The sequence below is a fragment of the Priapulus caudatus genome, unplaced genomic scaffold, assembly GCF_000485595.1.
Source record: "Priapulus caudatus unplaced genomic scaffold, Priapulus_caudatus-5.0.1 Scaffold90, whole genome shotgun sequence".
Lineage (NCBI taxonomy): Eukaryota > Metazoa > Priapulida > Priapulimorpha > Priapulimorphida > Priapulidae > Priapulus > Priapulus caudatus.
Window position 1 is genome coordinate 525,507 of NW_014577151.1, and position 19,669 is coordinate 545,175.

General features: G+C 44.5%; 2 protein-coding genes and 1 long non-coding RNA gene across 3 annotated transcripts in view; 2 read left to right on the forward strand and 1 right to left on the reverse strand.

The window, feature by feature from the left end:
- LOC106804848 (serine/threonine-protein kinase NLK-like) overlaps window positions 1–3,312 on the forward strand; it is a 21,292-nt gene extending 17,980 nt beyond the window's left edge. The window contains exons 7-8 of the mRNA XM_014806204.1: window positions 3,028–3,097; window positions 3,308–3,312. Coding sequence (XP_014661690.1) covers window positions 3,028–3,097; window positions 3,308–3,312 — 75 coding nt within the window. The remainder of the gene's footprint in view (window positions 1–3,027; window positions 3,098–3,307) is intronic.
- A 1,764-nt stretch (window positions 3,313–5,076) lies between these two features.
- LOC106804861 lies at window positions 5,077–15,140 on the forward strand. The gene is made up of 3 exons (XR_001393374.1): window positions 5,077–5,124; window positions 9,388–9,481; window positions 11,193–15,140. It is a non-coding gene; the product is annotated as an uncharacterized LOC106804861 (long non-coding RNA).
- Window positions 15,141–15,938: 798 nt separating this feature from the next.
- On the reverse strand, window positions 15,939–18,714 carry LOC106804860 (fatty acid binding protein 1-B.1-like). The gene is made up of 4 exons (XM_014806219.1): window positions 18,554–18,714; window positions 17,466–17,641; window positions 16,616–16,723; window positions 15,939–16,173 (listed from the first exon to the last, which is right to left on the reverse strand). The coding sequence occupies exons 1-4, from the start codon at window positions 18,621–18,623 to the stop codon at window positions 16,123–16,125; spliced, it is 405 nt and encodes a 134-aa protein (XP_014661705.1). The 5' UTR covers window positions 18,624–18,714; the 3' UTR covers window positions 15,939–16,122.
- Window positions 18,715–19,669: the final 955 nt, after the last annotated feature.

The following is a 19,669-nucleotide window of genomic DNA, read 5'->3' on the forward strand; positions in this document are numbered from 1 at the left end:
TGTTTAAAAACAAAAGACTCGCTTTTTCAGAATTGCTGGTATTGGGATACGATTTTACGTCACGCAATGGCATGTATTTGGACTCATTGCTGCAGTACCTGATCTTTTCCATTTAGTGATCATTTAAACAAAGGCCCTCGAAAAAAAATGTCTTTCTGGAAAAATGTGGACCTTTTAAAATTTTGGCCGGGTCGTACGACCCTCACGACGCCCGCCCCCTGCATTACACCCATGGGTCTATGAAGCGGATTGTGCCCGCCTGAGGCGGGCGCTTATCGCTTGCGCCGAGCATTGTTATTATAACGCATTGTGTTTACGTCACGAATCTCCTGCTTGGGACGCACGCAAGTTTCGAAACGGCGGTTGCTGGTTTGTACACAATGCACCGACCGGCCATTTCGCGAACCGATTTTGTTACATCGAATTTGCACCGGCAAACTGTAGGGTATAAAGAAGGTATATAAGCATGAAACAGTAGATTGCATTAAGTGCATAGTCATGTAGATGCACTAAGAAAACAATTAATGGGAAGGAAGTAATTGGGAAGGAATAGCTGCCCTCGCTACCGCTCGGGCACTATTCTTCCACTTCAGCAACACTATGAGAGCACTAGTGCCCCCAACAGCAGGCATTTAATATATAAATAATATTCAAGAGTTGGAACAACTCCTATTTCCTAATGGAAGCGTTTAGCCTTTACTCTTGTATATCCTTTCAGTAACATTTCAGTAGGTCATGATATTAACAACACTTTGGGCCTAGCTTAAGGAAACCCAGAGCACATTAAGGAATCTGGGCAGTAATTAAAGAACCTTGCGCAACATAACTTCCAATCAACACATTCCATTCAAACAAATCCAACATCGCAATTGACGTGATTCACTATATAAGTGATCAACAGGATCGGCATTGAACACAAATTTTGATTGCAAGTAAATGCATTCTAACGTGTCTAGCCGACACACTATAGACATGCTCGCTGCTTATAAAGTGCTCTTGGTTTTTTTTCTTTGTGGTAACAATTGTACAAGTAACCACCTCTATAAAACGGGCACCTGTCTACAAAGGGCACATGGTTTCCCTTTTTAGCCATCTGAGCATAGTCAGATGCAGCTGTAGAATCGCAATGATCGTCGTCGTTGCCGTTGCAGTCCGTCCGTCCGTCCGTCCGTCCGTCAAAACACGATTGAGGCACAAATCTTAACTGCGTCGACGTACGGTCACGATATTTCGGGACGTGGGGGGGGTAATCGAAAACGAGTTGGGTATGTTGAAGCTGGGCTGTCACGAAGGCAGGTTTCAAAGGTCACAGAGGTTAAAAGAAGGGGACATTCCACTCCTTAACTTAAGGTATAGGGAGGAAATGCAGAATTGCGGCACAAATCGTAAACGGACTCGACCTAGGACTCGTGATAGTCAGGGTGTACTAGCAATCATGGTAGGAAAAGCCATCACTGTGCCGAAATTGGGACGGTTCACAGGTTCAAAGGTCCAATGAGGCACAGGGCAGATTTTTTAGACATTTTCTGAGGACATGGGTCTGACGGACGCGATTGAAAAACTTTCTTTTGTATCAGCGGGTGACCTATATTTTTATAGGCTTTTATTGAAAGGACCATGATAATCTGCCTGTTCCAGCTGACGTCGCGAAGAGGTAAGTGTTGATAACTTTTGACCTCAGAGGAGGAGTTAAACATGGATTTGTGACTGTTAACAATGGAGGTGAAACTGCTTTTGCTATTAGAAGCCCTCTCCCCACCTCCCCCCTTCCCTCCCCTCCTCCCCCCGCCCCTTCTCCCACCCCTCCCGCCGTCCCCTCCCCAACCTCATCTTGCAGATAGTTGGCGCAATTTTTCCTAACATGATGTGTACGCAACTGGATCGTTGTCTGCATTCTGCGTCCTAACAAGTGCGTATACCACCGACTGATTTTTACAGTTTATAATCGTAGCAACAGACCTCAGATTGAGCCAGACGCTCTGCCGGCTCTGTTAATTATATCAGGTTTGTTTTAATTATGTTTTTTTATGCAATTGCACCAGCTGATCGACCATGTCCGACGATCGGATGTAGACGATGATTATCGGGTAACGATGATCGGATGCAGTCCGACGATCGGAGTGTAAGACGTGCAAGTCTAACGTTATAGTATGATCGACAGTCCGAACGATCAAGTGTAGCCGTGATTAACGGTATATGATCGACAGTCCGATGATCGAGTATAGACGTGATTAACGGTATATGATGATGCGACTCAGTCCGATGATCGAGTTGTAGACGTTATTAACGTTATAATTGATCGACAGATCTGACTGATCGAGTGTAGACGGATTAACGGTTGATGATCGACAGTCCAGTATGATCGAGTGTAGACAGTTATTAACGGTAGTGTTGATGATCGACAGTCGATGCAAGTGTAGACTGTGATTAACGGTTTCTTATGATGATCGACAGTCAACGATCAGAGTGTGTAGAACCGTGATAAAACAGTTCCGATGATCGAGGTTGTAGACGTGATAACAGTATGCATGATCGACAGTCGACCGAGTCGAGTCGTTAAGACGTTGATTACAGTATGATGGATCGACAGGTCCGAATGATCGAGTGTAGACGTGTAAAACAGTATGAATGATCGACAGCCCGCATGATCGAGATGTAGACGTTGCATTAACGGTTGATGATGCTACAGTCGATGATGAGTGTATGACCGTGGATTAAACGGCTACTTATGCATGATCTACGGTCCGTATGAATTGGTACTAGACGTGAATTACGGTTATGATGATGACAGTCCGATTGATCGGAGTATAGACGTGAAAACGGTATGATAGATCGACAGTCCGAATGATCGATGTAGAACGATGAATTAACGGATATGATGATCTACAGTCCGGCATGATTGAATGTAGCGTGCCATCGACCAGATCGCATGATCGAATGTTAGACAGTGATCACGATTACGATGTATCGACTGCTGTTGTGACGATCGAGCTGGTTGACGAATTGCTGTCAGTTTGCCGTTGCCAGCTGGAGTCTGATCACGGACTGCTGGGCCACGCCCCACGCTCAGAGGGACATGCGACGGCCGAGGAGCGAGGCATGCTTGCGTCACATGTTTATGGCGGCGCTTTTTTTCGCTCGCCAATCCTCTACCACAGCTTGTCAAACAGGCGAACGACTACGACAGCCATTTCGTTCTGTGTTTTCTTGCTCGTCTTTCAAACCCGTGAGTCATCGCCCGTTTTATCGCACTCTCGATTTTGTCTCGTGTTCCGCGCTACATTAAGTCGCAAAATACGCATCGCAGAATGAGTTGAATTTTTAATAATTTTAGTAGCCCCGCCTTTTTATAGTTCAGTTCGCAGATTAGTATTATTTTCGCTTCGATCGTAGACTGGCAAGGTTGTGTTGCGTGGCGTTGCTTTTTGTTGGCAGTGCGGCGTGTGTGTGCTGTGTGTGTTGTGTGTACATGCTGTTTGTTGTTGTGTGTTTGTTTGGTGGGTTTCGGGTGTTGCTGTTGTGCGTTGCTGGGTGCGTTTCGTGCGTGTGTGTGCGTGCGTGCGTGCGTGTTTTTGCGCGTGCGTGTTTTTTGATACATGTGTTTGTTGCTGATTTTTTGTGTTGCGTGCGTGCGTGCTGTGCCGGCGTGTGCGTTTCGCGTGTTGTTGTTTATGTTTGTGCGTGCGGTGCGTGTTGATTGCGTGTAGCGTTGCGGCGTGTGCTGTAGTGTGTGTGTGCTTCGTGCGTGCATGACCGTGCGTGCGTGTGTTGTACGTTGTGCGTGTTGCGTGCGTGCGTGCGTGCGTTTGCGTGCGTGGCGTGCGTGTGTGTGTGTGCTGTGTGTGTTTAGTCAAGGGCACCCTCGCATGATTTTGTGTTGTAACATCGTCCGCGGGTAGATGGTAGCCATGTATATTAGTTGTGCTTGTGATGTGAGGAGCGCGTGCATTTATTTATTGTTTATAAGTTGATGCCTCAAAGAAATCTGTAGGGGTTTTTCTAGAGTGGAGAGGGTTATGTCCCGCAGCGGTACTGCCGAACGTACCCTGGGTACGGATCCGGTATACCGGAACGTACCCTCGTACTAAATACTCTATCTAAATATGCTCGTACCGTACCTCGTCTACATCCACTAACGAGTCTAGCGAAGTCGGCCTCAGCCTACTCCCTAACCCCTTAACCTAACCCTAACCTAACCTACCCTAACCATATCAGTAGATAGTTTGACCTATGGGTTTTGGGGGTACGCTTCACGGTATACCGGACCGTCCAGGGTACGTTCGGGCATACCCTGGGGTAACATAGGAGGCCTATGAGCATTTTCTAACTAAGGCTTTTCTCTAAGTTTTAGTTAGGGGGTTGTCTTCAACCCTTAGGAGTCCGGTGTGAGCACGTCAGTGCTGCCACAGCATTGTCATGTATATGCTGAAGGGGGTGCTTGAGATGCGGGCTGTAGTTTATTTTTAGGTTGGTCCAGTGATTCGATTTCTTCTTGTATATGGTTCTTTTATGGTCTTTGCGTATATGTGTTTGCTATAAGCTCCGGCCTCTCGCGTTGTGTCAATTCAATAATTCATCCTTTCTCTCTATTTCCCTCTCTCTCTTTTACAATCGTTCAAGTCTCTCGATTACCATTTCCGCTAGATTCACACAGCCTGTTCTCTCCGTTCCTCATTCTCTTCTCCTCTGCTTCACCCCATTGACAGATCCTCTTTCCCCTGCCTCTGCTTGTCTAGTCTCTCTCTTCGCTCTCTCCCCTTCTTATCTTTTCCCTTTCACTCTCTCCCTCGCTCTCTCTCTCTCTCTCTCCGCACTCTCTTCTCTCTTCCCTCTTCTCCCTCTCTCTCTCTCTCTCTCTCTTCTCCTTCCCCCTCCTCTCTCTTACCATCTCACCTCACTATCTCTCTCGCATGCAGAATAACGCATCTGTGCAGGATGCGCTGGCACACCCTACCTGGACGGGGCCGCGCGTGCTACCACTTGGTGTATGTGCAGTGCTGCTTACAAACGGACAGTGCCGGCCGGACAGTACACCGGCGATTCGTTTGAGACGGTGGCTTTCACTGACGTTCAGCGACGCGTTCTGAGGCTGGGACTTGAAGACACGTCTACCAGGGGTCAAAGGTAAAGCGCAAACACGTTTCTTTTTCTGTGGAGAGGGAGGCCGTCTCGCTTCGGTTCTGTGTTCTACTCCGTCATTTCTATAAGTCGTGGATCGTGTCTTTGACGGGTTAGGTTATGGGTATATGCTGCTGGCTTGGAGGGAGAGTGCAACAAATTGCGGGTGGATTTGCCATCGGATCTTTGCGATTGTGTGCAAAAAATTCTCCACCATTCTCACAAAATCCAAGGGTAACATGTGGGGAAGTGTAATAGCGCAAGTTTCGTAGGGTCTTTCAAAGTTCTTATATACTTAGTTCACCTAAAAATAAAACAAGGGCCTTATTTTAGTACTTATTTTTTGGTAAATCTTAAAAAGTCCTTGTATATATATATTATACGTGTGCTGCAAGCAAATGTGTGTAACCTTATATAGCAGTACATGTGTGCATCTGTTTCGTACAGTGGTAATACTTCCTGACTTAGCTTGTTAAATTGAGTGACCTACAAGTGGGTCAAAGGCCAGAATACGCGAGATCTGAGCAATAATACACACTCTTCGCGTATTGGCGTATGTAAGGCGTGCAAGTGTGGTTATATGTGATGAAATATGTACGCGAGAGAGAGTAGTAAATTAAAAAATCACGGATGGATTTGAATAAATTTTATGTAACATTTTTTGATTGTGATGCACTCCTAGTGCAGGTGTTATTAGTCTTCTAGCTATCGCGTAACTAGTAGAAACTAGTATAACTTTACGGATACTCTCCACCTTTTGCACGGGTATTGCTCTAATGAAGATTAAACGTTTATTGACGAATGAATCGAATGAATCACTTGTTTTATTTATGGAGATATATCTCTATGCTCAAGGCCAAAAAATTCATAAAATTTCCAGCACCTAATTTTGTTACCACACAAATTTTGAATTTTTATGTAAAAATGGTATTTTGGATATTTCTCAACTACCAGAAAGAGTGAGGATACAACATTTTTGCATGTTAAGCACAATATGGACCAAAATAGTGCGTCAGGATTTTTCTTTAAGTTTTATATTTACCAAGAAAAATGGAAAAACTGCTTAAAAATCAAGTTGTGTGTTAGAAATTTTAGCGAATAAAGAGGCATAACTAATAAAATACGGCACTTAATAACAATCCCTGACGCACTTATGTCAGCAATATGTTACCATTAAAACGAGTGTAAAATTAAATTAATCCGAGTTGTAATTACAGAGAAATATCCATTTATACATCGGCTACTAAGTCAGAAATTGGAACGGAGAAATGAGCGTTTATCTATTTTTCACAATGATCGACCGCCTGTGTGAAAAATGGTGAACGTATGTGAAATATCTACTGTTAGTACTTACTGCGACATATCCGTGACTAACTGACACCACTAAATTGTTAAAATGTTCCATGCACCCTGAGAAATTCTGAGAAATTACGAGGTTAAAATCGCAGAACGCGCGAACTCCGCTCATCCTGACGTCACAAAGCTAATATGTCAACAAACGCGCGCCTTGTACGGCACTACAGTAAGGTGTGTTGCGAGGTGTTAGAACTATTTTGAGCATGGGATACTTGTTGGATCACTAGCAGATGTACGTGAATGTACATGAATACATGTAATGACAGCTGTAGCAGGGTTGACGCTGAATGATACTGGCTTAGTGAATATCGTGGTTGTATCATGTCTCTGACGTCATCATGACGTCAGCCGCTGCTTACTACACATGTATGCGGGGAATCAAATCGCTCTGACAGTTCACATGTACCGTTATATAAAGAAATGAGCATGTACGGAGGTGGCACATAGTGTTATATAGCCATCGAATAAAATTGAAAATAAAAAATCGGTAAAATTTTGCCTAAAACCTTGAGAGTATCCTTAAGCGAATCGTAGAAACTTTGTTTTTCGTGTTTTGCACTGCCTCCTTTCATTGATGACTGATTTAAATCCATTAGTTTCCGATCATCGATCAGTTTTTAATGGCAGTGGCAGCTGATAGAGAAATCTACAGGGATATCTATTGCGGGAACTGAAGACGAGTCATATGGTTTTGTTTTGTTTTTCTCGTCTCGCGCAGACGTGGCGCATGCGACACGTCAGTACATGTATTTGTATCTGAATTACATTACATCAAGAGCCCATTAACCACCGGGCTCTGGGGTTAATGGGCTCTTGATTACATGCAATAAAGATTTAATAATAAAAAAAATAATAATGATGTCCGGTAGCGTAGGTGTTCACGCGTTCACCGCGCTGTCAGCGATGTGACATCGGTTCACCGCGGCCGCCGCCGCCGCGTAAATTGCCGGCGTGTGACCCGACATCTGTGTCAGCGCACGAGACACGGTTAAGTGCGGCCGTAGCGGCGGTGAGGGTAGTCGGGTACGCCATGTCCGTGCGTGCGTCGCACCACGAGCGAGCGAGCGAGCGAGCGAGCGGTGGGGTCCGGGTCGCAGCGGTGTCAGGAAGCCGAACGGGCGGGACTGTGTTACAAGCACTGTGTTAACGCGAGGCAGCCGCAGTTCTTGTAGCTGCACAGCTGCTGCATTGAACTCGGAATAGATATATATCAAGAGTACATAATAGAGATAATAATCTCTATTATGTACTCTTGATATATATATATAGAAGTAGATATGAGAGAGTAGGAGTACGTGTTGGAGTATGTGTAGGAGAGTAGGATTAGACTTGGGAAGGTAGGAGTAGATGTGAGAGAGTAGGACTAGACTTGGGAAGGTAGGAGTAGATGTGAGAGAGTAGGACTAGACTTGGGAAGGTAGGAGTAGATGTGAGAGAGTAGGGGTATGTGTAGGAGAGTAGGCAGTGCGGTATGGCAAGTAGATGTCAAATGCCTAGCGAGCGAGGTTGCCGCTGCGTAACCGCAAAGGAGTGAGATCGCGTGAGTTGAAGAGATACAGCATGTAGAATTGCTGCGTACGAGCGGGAGGTGGTTGGCAGACGACATGCATCACGCGGTGGAGACTCGCCAGCAGTACCAGAACTCGCTGGTGGGTCACTACACGAAAGCACCGGTGGTTGAACGCCGTTTGTTTTCGTCTGCGATGTGACCCAGTGATGCGATGCGGTTCACCGCCACCAGAGGGAGGCAGCATTGCGTGAACCGTAAAAGAAACTCTCACTTACGCTACGCAGCCGAGAGCGTATAATTCGAGCGTAGTACAGTTCACTGCGTTCAGGTGGCGGCACTGCGCGATCAATATTAACCTAGAGCGCCTGGCCCGAGGAGCTTGCAGAACGCAGTCTCACTTACGGGTTGTTTCGATGATTTATCATCCACAGTTAGTAGTACAGTTCATTTCCACTGGGGGGCAGCAACTGTATAGTCTTATGAGAACTCGCTAGCATAGGGTCACTCTGATAGGGTGCTCGCGGATATATGTGCGTGTGCGTTGGCCAACAAAATTGAGGTGGCATTAAAATATTCACTATGTTCAATAAAAAAAAAATTTATATGTCGGTGCAACGCAAAGAATGCTTAGGTTCAACGTTGGTCATAACGTGTTTTTGAGAGTAGATGATAACCTTTAATGTCCAATGGGAGCAAGGGCAGTGACTGCATACAGCAGCCTACACCATCTGTGTGGCCAGAACCCATCGAGAATTGTTTTCGGGGAAGGCCGCAGTCAAGCTCATTATAGATAGGCTTGCGCGTAAACAGAAGAACATTGATTTTATGCAAATGCGGCAATCTCAACACGCAATGTCATCTATTTGCAAATATGTTTGTGTGCGTGCGTGCGTGCGTGCGCGCGCGCGTGTGCGTGCGTGCGTGCGCGCGCGCGTGTGCGTGCGTGCGTGTCTGCATACTGAGTGTACTGGAGATGTAATATTAACTTGGTTACCATATGCAGGCACATATTTACTACGAATTTTAGTATTCAAGTAAAGTATTTAAGTATTTTCGGTAAGCACACATGATGCGCATCATTCAGTGTTATAGTCCATGTGATAAGTTTATATATGCATGATGCTGTTATTCTTTTGTTTGTTCCAATTTTATCTGTTTGAAAGAAAACTGATGTGCTTTGCAAATTTGTCAAACATTTGTCTAAAATCATTGTGCCAGCAACATTTTGCTGTCACTTGGAATTATTTTTGAGTTACAAATCAGGACAATTAATAGATTAATTGGCATTTGTGAGAAATTTAATGACTATTTTCTGAGCTTGTACAATAATTAACTTGCTACAGTGTAAGTATAGTTCTTGTTAGTAGCACGGTAATTAACCATTGTGACTTGTTTCGTCGTAGAACGCCTGCACAAGTTCGTCATGGAGAGGCACCTGGGTAATGGCGTACCACTGTGCATCAACCCTCACTCGGCAGCTTATAAGAGCTTCCAAAGGTACTGTACACCTTCAGTCTGCATGCGCGAAGTGCGTGGATGCGCAGAACTATAATATGGCATAGTAAAAGCCCCTCTGCTCTCACACGATGTTCTCAATGTTTACGCTGCGAAAACAGAACTCGTGCAAAGCTGGTTGACCCCCAACCAGTCTGTGATCTGGTTTGGATAGCAAATTGAAGGTGACCGCAGCTCATGAATTTGTACATATATACGCTTATATGCCCAAGCACCTGCAAACACACACATGCTCACACACGTAGGCATAGGTACAGACACATAGACTTGTCTGCATGCATGTTCACCAAACCTTTAAAATTAAAATAATCAGTGTAGAAGAAAAAGTTACTTACCATGAAAGCTTAATAGGCCTAAAATGGATTAATTAGGTTTTCTTATTAGTTTGTGAATTTAACAGTAGTTGCAGATCGTTAGCGCTGGTTATGTGGTTTTGTGGTGTTGATGCCTTAACTCTACTAACTCAAAACACTTTTAACACTAAATGCTTCTTCTCTGCTGATTAGCTATCCCTGATTACTGGATAGTACTTGCCTGTCTTCTATATATATCATACTCATCGCTGTCGCTGTCTCTTGTTCTTTAGCATAGTGCTACTAACCTTGTGGTACTTTTATGTTGAAGGTTGACTGGGAACATACCCTCTGATATAAGGTTGCTGATGGTAGCGCCACCTAGAGACGGGTGACAAGCACTCACAACGCCCAATCTAACATGAATGGCTAACCCAGTACGGTTTTAATGCAAACATGCTGCAAATGGCTGCTTCCTATGTATTACGACCTGCTCATTTACAAACTATAACAATTATAATATGTAGAAATTATGCACTGAAAATTCAAGAAAGTGTATCTTCAGTTTTCTTTTACACTAGCCATAGTGGCACTGAATTTAAACTTAGTTGTCTCTTTTTATAGCTTGTTTTTTTTTTTAAACACGTGACTATTTGCAGCATTTTGCCTGTACAAAAGTAGCTAGTGCTGTACTTTGCTGTGGTGATAGTCGGTGGTGTGTATGTCTGACTGTATCAACACAGGTACCCCCTGGACAATCCCCCCCCCTACAGATAATTACTCCCTGGATGTGACCCTCCCTGGCTATCACCCCAGACCCTGACACTCACCTGCAGTTGTTTATTATTCATTGTGTACCTGTTTCAGTTATATTTATTTTTCTTGTTGAGAGGAACTTGACCGTGAGTGCGTCTGTCAACAAATCCATTGAAATTTTCACTGAAAATGATTATGAATAAATATCAGAAAAAATATTATAGTATATTACATTTTTCTTTTAAAATATCTTTTTTCAAAGATCATGGGGGCAATTGTCCAGTGGGTGTTTGTCCAGGTGTGTGTGTTTGGGGGGGGGATTCAATAGCATGGGGGGGGGGTGTTTGTACATGGGGTTATTATTCGGAGGGTATTTGTAACCATGTCTAGCAACTAATCACACTAATGTACATGAGTAGCATAGTGAGTGAATAGCACTGCTGTCTGTATTTCTACAAATAAATCCTTGGCCACTTGCCATTTGCTACCTATGCTGGCAGATCTATCAGGCTTGCTACTCATTGAATCCTGCTGATGCTTCTGCTACTTCTACTCCTGTAATTGTTGCTGCAGCGCGAAGGTGGCCGGTGATCGTGTAGCTGCTAGTTTGACCTGGAGGCTAACTCTCCGATTTCTTCTTTCAGCTCAACCGTTGCACATGCCTCAGAGCTTCCTCCGTCGCCGATCAACTGGACGGAATGATGGACGAAGGAAGCTCTCTCTCTCTCTACCCGCCACTGCGGCTCTAGGAAATTTTATCCCGCTCCGTCGTGCCTTTTTTTTAAATGGACGGAGCATTTGTCATAACGACTGGTGCTGCTGCGAGTTTCACAACCCGCCTGCACAAACCTGTTGCTAGGGAATTCGACTACTAGGCAATTACTTCGGCTTGCCTGCTCGCATGCACGCCATCGGCCTCTCTGGCACGTGTGCGCTGTGCAGCAGACATTGTCGTGTGTGCAGCTCCGGCATCCACCGAGACGGCCGACCGCATCTTGACCGCAGCCCTGAACGCAAACTTTCCACTTGATTCGTGGCTGTGTCGCACGATGTTAATGCCGCTGTGCCTGCGTCTCCGCGTAGGCCGTTCGTTACTCGTTTGTCGGACAATGACGTCGACTGTGTGTGGTGTGCGACACTCGTGCACGCGAGCGGCGGCATCGTGTGCGAATCTGCCGGGTCTGTGTTGCAATGGTGCCGGCATCTAACCTCCAAGTGCGAGCCGGGGAAGGAACGCCTGTAGAACGTGTGACAATGACAGGAGCACACAGGGTTGGCAGCTGTATTCGTGGCATACGAACCATACCACGCTCGATGTCCGTACAGTTACGCAGACCACAGTCAGCAGGAGTCGTGCCTTGGTAGGATTGGTGTAAAAAAAATACTCGCTGGGACACTGCGAACATTAACTGCCTAGCATTAGATGATGAGTCATAGATGATGAGTCATAGATGATGAGTCATAGATGATGACGAGAGAGTGACGTTGGATTCTATGGCAGTAAGGATGCGTGGCAGTGCTATGCACAGTGATAGCACGCACGGTGATGAATCACTAGAGTAGCCACTCGGAGTTAGACCGTGGTGCCGAGAATTGTTACACCCTACGCACCACACAGTGCTATGCAGAGTGACGCCAGACATCGTGATACAATGCATGGTGACATGCCATGATGGCCTGGATGGTTACATCTTACGCAGTAGTGCTACGCACAGTGACGATGAAGCTCAAGCATTACTACGGGAACATCAAGCACATCCACCGTGTTAACGCGTTTTATCTAGGCTGGTCCTATCCAAACCGAAGACAGAAAGCGAGGGCAAAAGCTATGATAGCATGCGTAGTCAGCAATATTGCTGTGGAGGGATCAGGTGCGATCTGATGTGTTTGCCTTAGAGCAGGTTGCATGGTTGCCTCACAAAAAAAAAATCATGCAGCTTCCTTTTAATCCCTGAAGCACCAACGAACTTCCTCCCCCCCACACACACACACACGAGCGCAGTGTCACGTTTCCATTGCAGGCGAAGGTAGGGAGGGGTGCTTGGTTGTATTTGAGCGCGGTTCAAGGTTGCGTCAAGGGTAATCGCTGATAAAGACAGTGAAACGCACGACTGTAACACTGCAACTTGTGATGTTTTCTACGCTGTGCAAGTCGTCCGTCAGGCAAGGGCAGACGTATCAAAGAAGTGCAACTCATTTAATTCTTGGGAGTGCTCTGGTCAGTATAAAGGTGCAAGGGTGTGACTCGTGCCACACGGCGCCATGGCAAAGTATGGGCGACGTTGTCACGACTAATCAGCGAAAGCCGCGGTCTCGATACACGTCACCAATAGCAGATTGCTGTGACGTAATGTCGCCATCTGATGGGTGGTGTGGAAGTTTTAGGGTTGTTTTTGCAGTCATGATACCGCCTTTGTAGATCTAGCCACGGGAAATCGTTCGTAACCTCACCCTCGGTTTAGTTTTTGAAATAGAACTGACGATCGATATGTAGTGATTTGCAGGGTCGGTCGGGACAAAGTTTTGGGTCAGGCTTATGCTCGGTTGAAGTGTGGGGACACCAGAGGGTTCTCTCTCTTTGCCTGCATGTGTGATTGAAACCACGGTGAGCAATCTAGGCGAGGCCACCAAAGGGAGTAAAATTGGGACCACGGAGTAAACTTGATCAATTTAAGGGGATCGCAAGTCGAGCCGCCTAGCGTCGAGCTGCCTAGCGTCGAAGCTACGTTTAATTTAATCGTTGCAATCGCAATGACTTGTAACAACGATTGGTGTCCAATGACAAATCAAGTTTTCATGATTGGCCAGCAGGTGGCGCAAGCGGTGTCGCATTTTATAGTCTGGGTGGTAGACAAGGATGGAATCAGGGGGGGGGGGAAGTATATGGTCACCTACAATCATGTAATTGTGATTGCTAGAGAAAGGAGCTCTCTATCACAGGGTGAACGGTTGTACAATGTGGACCATCTGGAAGGTTGCGTTCGACGTATGTGTACGTACACTCCAATATTAATTATGTCACTTACGTCCCTCTTTTTTGTATGTTTTACCAAAGCTTTTTGATTGTAAATTTCAGCTGGATCTCAATGTTTATCGTGTTTATAATATATACTGTATTGTTTTAGATTACCACGTGTTATCGGGGTTGCTAAAAGTGTTTTTTTGGGCCCTCTATTAGCTGTATGACAACAGTAGTTTAGTAAAAGGATGTCCAGAAAATGGTAATGGTCGTACATGGGCAAGGGTTTCACTTAATTGTAACAGAGATTTTAGTTCGTTTTTAAATTTGTTCTCGAGGAACAGTTACGAACTGACCGAGATCCAGGGAAAAATCTTACAGTGCATTTATCTGTAGCTTTTCTACTAATATGCATTTTTTAAATGCCAATACCTTTCACTAAGTGTGCTATTGCATCTAGGTGATAGTGCCACCGAGCTTTGTGTCGTAGCGAGCTATCATTGGTGTCCTCATCTCACAGTGTTGTCCGTATGTATCGTCTCATTCCAAGTGATATTAACACGGTTGTAGTTAACCACTGTTCGGTATATACCGGTCACATCGTGGCCATACTACGGATACATCCACCTCTATGGCAATGCTTGCATAGCAGCCTAGTGTACCAGTTAGCAGGCAAACTACCTGTGAGTGTGAGGCATACTACATCACCGTGATAGTCTCAGGCAACCTATCTGCCATGGATAGGCAGGCAAATTACCTGCTGTTTTATAATCAGGCAATCTGTCTGTTGATGGCATTCAGGCTAACTGCTTATCACTGGCTTCAGTCACTATGCTAACTGTATATATAATATATGCGCTCGTGAGAAAATAGAGTGATGTGCCCAGTCGTGCTGTGTGCGTAGTAGTTGTAGTTCTATGTCGGGAAATGTGCTTTTATAGGTTTTAGACGTGTCGCGTGCGAGCAAGGTGTGCGTGGGTCAGTTGTGCTCACCTCTGTTAAAATTCCCGATTCTGACTAGGGATTTTTAAACTTTGTTATGCTCGCCATCAGAAGTGACAGCAACGTGAGTTATTCAACAGAAATAACATTGCAGTAAGTTTCCAAGGTTAAGACACACGTTAGGAAACATGACACGTAATCGAGCCATCTGATATTGCAGGAATTCGGACCAGAAAAATGTTGAAATGAACACGACTAACAATTGTTTGGTAGCTTCTGTTTTGTACATAGCAGATACGATAATGATGGCGGAAAGTACTTTCCACGGGAGTTTTTTGAAGCACGTTTTTGCACGTTGAGTCACGTATTCTCCCCGCTAAGTGATCGTGCGATGACACCCCGGGAACCGTGCAGCATCTTCCTTCCTGCAGTTTATAAAAAAGATGCTTTCCTCAGCTTCCCGTAGTTGCAATTACCGAGTTATTACGATGTAGTGCCCCCCTTTCTCTCTAAAGCGCTCCGGTACTGTTTTGCATCGCAGTGGTTGTCGTTGTCGTCGTTGTTGTTGTTTGGTTGTGTATGTATTTATAGTAAATGGTGATTCTATACAGTTTATTGCACCGAAGTGGTTTTTACCGACTTGTAAATGATTCGAGAATGATTGAATAAATATTTGTATACACAATTTCAAGATGTCCTGCTCGTGTTCGTTATCCTTATATCCGTTTACTCACACTGTTTATTACACCGTCGTAATTGAGATCACTGTAAACACTACTATAAAGCACTATACTATAAAGCACCCCTGTTTAATGTAGCAACTCTCTTCGGTATTTATGCAGTAGGCTAGTTTTGTCAACGCCACGGATTTTCTGCAGCAGTAAGGCATAGAGTTTCCTCTTTATTCTTTTGGTTATCTACATTGGAGCTGAAGTGAACATTTTTGTCGAGTATACCACTCCCAGAAATTTGTTTTCATCGACTGCTTCCAGTTTTCTGCCACATCTAAGTATAAAGGATGTTGACGTTGTAAACTGTTTTTTTTCCCACGGAGGTTTGTAACACTTTGGGCTATGTTTAGCTCTGTACCATAACGCACATTTATCCACTAGCTGGACAAATGAGCTGGACAGTAGCACCATATTGAAGCAGCGAGGTCGCGACTTGCGATGTGCACCTCCTGAAGGTACACCACTCCCATTTATACAAGCATCCCTTTTTCGGCACTACGTCCTTTCCTTTCGGGCTCCGAACCAGGTACACTTCCTAGTGTTGGCAGTTTAAATCAGCCAATATATGGCGACAACGCGATACGGCAATCTTTTATTTTTAAATGTTATCATTTTCATTTTGTTATTTATAATTTAATCTAATATGTGTTACAATAAATATAATGTATTGTGTAGCCTTTATGGTAATCACACGGTCGTGGCAATTACCCCAATTACACTATGTCCTCCACAATGAATTCGCCAATATAGACACTATGTTAGAGAACAGTGATACGACGAATTTATTATTCAAATGTTCACTTTTTCACAAGTATGCAATTGAGTTCTGTTTTTTTAGACTGGTTAATGCTTTTTAAAGAGTCGCGGGAAATTCTTGCGAAGCAACGACGCTGTCGGGCTAACTCTTGGATCGCTCAGCGCCTGTGATGTCGGATGAGTGATTCACTTCTTCTTAAATCGACGCGTGGCCGTGACGCCATTAGATGTCATTGTCTGTAAGAAGAAATAATACAACATTAGCTAGTGAGGTTCCAGTTAAACAGCAAAATAATTTGTTGATAACCTTCAAACAAAACTCAGGATTCTCCATCCTCCCCTATGCATATATATATATATATATATATATATATATATATATATATATATATATATATAAAAAGAGAGAGAGAGAGAGAGAGAGAAGAAGAAGAAGAGAGAGAGAGAGAGAGAGAGGAGAGAGAGAGAGAGAGAGAGAGAGAGAGAGAGAGGGAGAGAGACACTCCCGATACCACTAAATTCAAGCCATGGCCCCGTTCCTGCGCGGGCGAGCGTTGGACGGTGAGAATGTAGGCAGCGCGTCGTTGTTGCTGCTTCCAATATAGATATCTTTACACGTATACATATGTGTATTATAGATTAGAATATCTATAGATCCAATTGTGGTATTTGCACTTACTGCGACGATGGAGCCATCTGCCTGCAGGTCACGCACGATCACCTCCTTGACTCCCTTGCCATCAATCTGCTCCATGACTGCTTTTTTGCCATCCAACGTCAGCGTAGTCTGCGAGACATACATCACTTTTCTATTTATCTCCGCCAACTAAAACTATCGTCCGCGTGGCCTATTTATGTACCTGCATGGTGTCTATATCTCGGTTTCGCTCGGATTTCCTTTATTGTTATTTGCTACCCATTGTTGATCAACCGTTGTTCGTAGCAGTAAAGGGTAATCTTGCAATCGAAACCTATAAATCTATCCAATCGAATCTATAAATGAATACCAGCTCGTTCCACTGACCTATTGCCACCTCCGTATTTATCTCGGTGCATGGATAACGCCTATAAAGTACCGCAAGCAACACGAGCATCATAAATATCTCAATCGAATCTGATCACATTATTATTATCAACAATAGCTGGGAGTCGGTCTTATCTACCGCCAGGTTTGCAACAAAAAATGTATGCCCACAGCACGTATATCATTATATACATAATGGTCTCTTGATGATATATATGCGATCTGGTATGCCGTTTGAAAGAGCGCCCCCTACCGCGTAGGCTGGCCATCGACGGGACCCTATTATATCGAGACCACGAATAATAACGAGTAAGCACGAATAAATAAACGATTCTTATACTTGCAATAGAACGTAATGGGGGTACCACGTATTAGTTAGGGTAAATATAACTGTATAGGGTTAATCATGAATAATTGCCCAAATGTCTTCAAGTAACGGTTCTTCCTATTCATTCAACCAATGTTCTTCAAGGAGATGACCCTGTCAGCAACACTCTATACTTGCCTTCATGACCTGTCCGTCTGGTCGTGGAACGTCTAGCTGCTTGCCGATCGTGTGGGTCAGGTTGCTGATCTCCGTGTCACCGGCGCAGACTCGGATCTTCATCTGGTCACCGGAGTGTTCAATGTCCATCTGCGTCGCCGCCGCTGCACCTGCCTTAGCCTTCTCGGCAGAGATACCTGAACATGGCGGAGTCAGTGTGAAGCGTAGCAGTATATATATTATATACATATATATATATATATATAATATATATATTATATATACTAACTAAATAAATAAATATATATATATATCATATATATCAGGAGTTAATAAAGACATTTGTCTTTATTAACTCCCTGATATTATATATAAATTATATATATATATATATATACATATATATTTATATTGATTTATTTAGTTCGTTAGTTAGTTTAGTTATTTGTATCTCTATATATGCATCAGTCTTTATCTTTATCTCGCTCTCGCGCGCCTCCTCTCCATTTACTCTCGCTCTCCTCTCTTTCCTCTCTCTCTCTCTCTCCTCTCTCTCCCTCTCTCTCTCTTCTCTCGGTTTTCTCTTAGTCTGCTCGCTCCCCACTTTTCCTCTCTCTCTCTCTCTCACGCACGCACGCACACACACACACACACACACACACACACACACACACACACAACACACACACACACACACACACGCACGCCCGCACGCACGCACGCAGCGCACGCACGCACGCCACGCACACACACCACACCACATCACACCACACCACATCACACCCCTATCTATCTGTCTGTCTGTCCGTCGTCCCTTCATCCATTCAACTATAAATCTTCTCTCTCTCTCTCTCCTCCCTCTCCTCTCTGCTCTTCTCTCTCTCTCTCTCTCTCTCTTTCTCGTCTCTCTCTCTCTCTCTCTCGCCGCGCGCGTCTCTCTCTCTCTCTCTCTCTCTCTCTCTTTTTTTCTCTTACTCTTTATCTCTCTCTCTCTCTCTCTCTCTCTCTCTCTCTCTCTCTCTCTCTCTCTCTCTCTCTCTCTCTCTCTCTCTCTCTCTCTCTCTCTCTCACTCTCGTTCTCTACATGAACAAGATATTAACAGACTAACCTCGGGCGATCAGGTATTCTTCGAAGCCTTCGCTCTTGTCCAGAATGTAGCTTCCCGTAAAGTTTGCCATCGTCGAGATCGATTTACCGAAAATTTAAAATTGAACAATCTTAGAGCAGCAGGCAAGGTGTGAAATCTCCTACCTTCATTGATATTTAAACATCTGGCCCGTACCATCTTGGGTAGTCTATGGGGAGGGGCAATCATTAGGAGGAGTCTAGATATCGGGCGCCTAATGCATTTGGATTTGCATTCCGTTTCTATTAGATGTGGGCGAATGTTCTAGCAAGGACGAGCTGACGATATTCTGCAACTCCTAGATGGGATGCGTAGGGATGTGTAGGTCCCGTATACCCTTTCGCACACCCCGAACTCCACACTCTTCGATATGCGTGCAGTGAAAACCTTTGGCCCTACGGCAAGCCAACGTGACTCACAAGGATGGGCTCTTAGGAAACTCTGTCCCAACCCCCCTATACCCGCGTTTTCGTTTTCAGGCAACAGCCAAGGTTCATTGTGATACATAGAGACAGGGGTCTTTAAATCACTCGAATAAATCAATCGGACACGTCAGGCGGAACCTATGGCAGCACCGGGGTTTATACTCGGTTATATAGTGTCGTAAACATAAGGACTAGTTTAGTAGGCAGATTGTGCCTGCTCGCTGTTTACACACAGTCTACGAACAACGGTATCGGTGCGCTGAAATACAAAGCCAAATAGACGATTATCCGGGTACAAAGACCGTATCTGGGTGAAAATTTAAGAAAAGGAAAAAATAACGGTAGCACAGCAACGGACTTGGTGGGACACTCGCCACCTCAATATGCTACAGAGGAAGATAACGTCAGCATAGGCCTGACGAGTTAACAAGCTTATGTCGCAATATTTAGCTGCGCCTTTATTTTTTATCCGCGCTATCAGACGATATATATGCAATATCGCTGCCGTTCGATGCAGTTGTTTGTATAGAAGTGGCAATAGCAATAGCTAACATAGTAAAAGAACACTTAGCAACGCTTTATGAGCCATATCATTTGAATCATAATTTATACTCTTGCAGAAAACGAGCCGTTATCATCCGATCAGAAGATAGGACAGCCTAATTATCATTTA

What these genes read in the sequence shown, in the direction of transcription:
- LOC106804860 (XM_014806219.1), bottom strand. Translation starts at nt 18,623, where the DNA reads ATGGCAAACTTTACGGGAAGCTACATTCTGGACAAGAGCGAAGGCTTC. An exon ending in CAGACGGACAGGTCATGAAG is followed by an intron (nt 16,724 to 17,465) that starts GCAAGTATAGAG and finishes TATGTCTCGCAG; the next exon opens with ACTACGCTGACGTTGGATGG. An exon ending in CAGATGGCTCCATCGTCGCA is followed by an intron (nt 16,174 to 16,615) that starts GTAAGTGCAAAT and finishes TTCTTCTTACAG; the next exon opens with ACAATGACATCTAATGGCGT.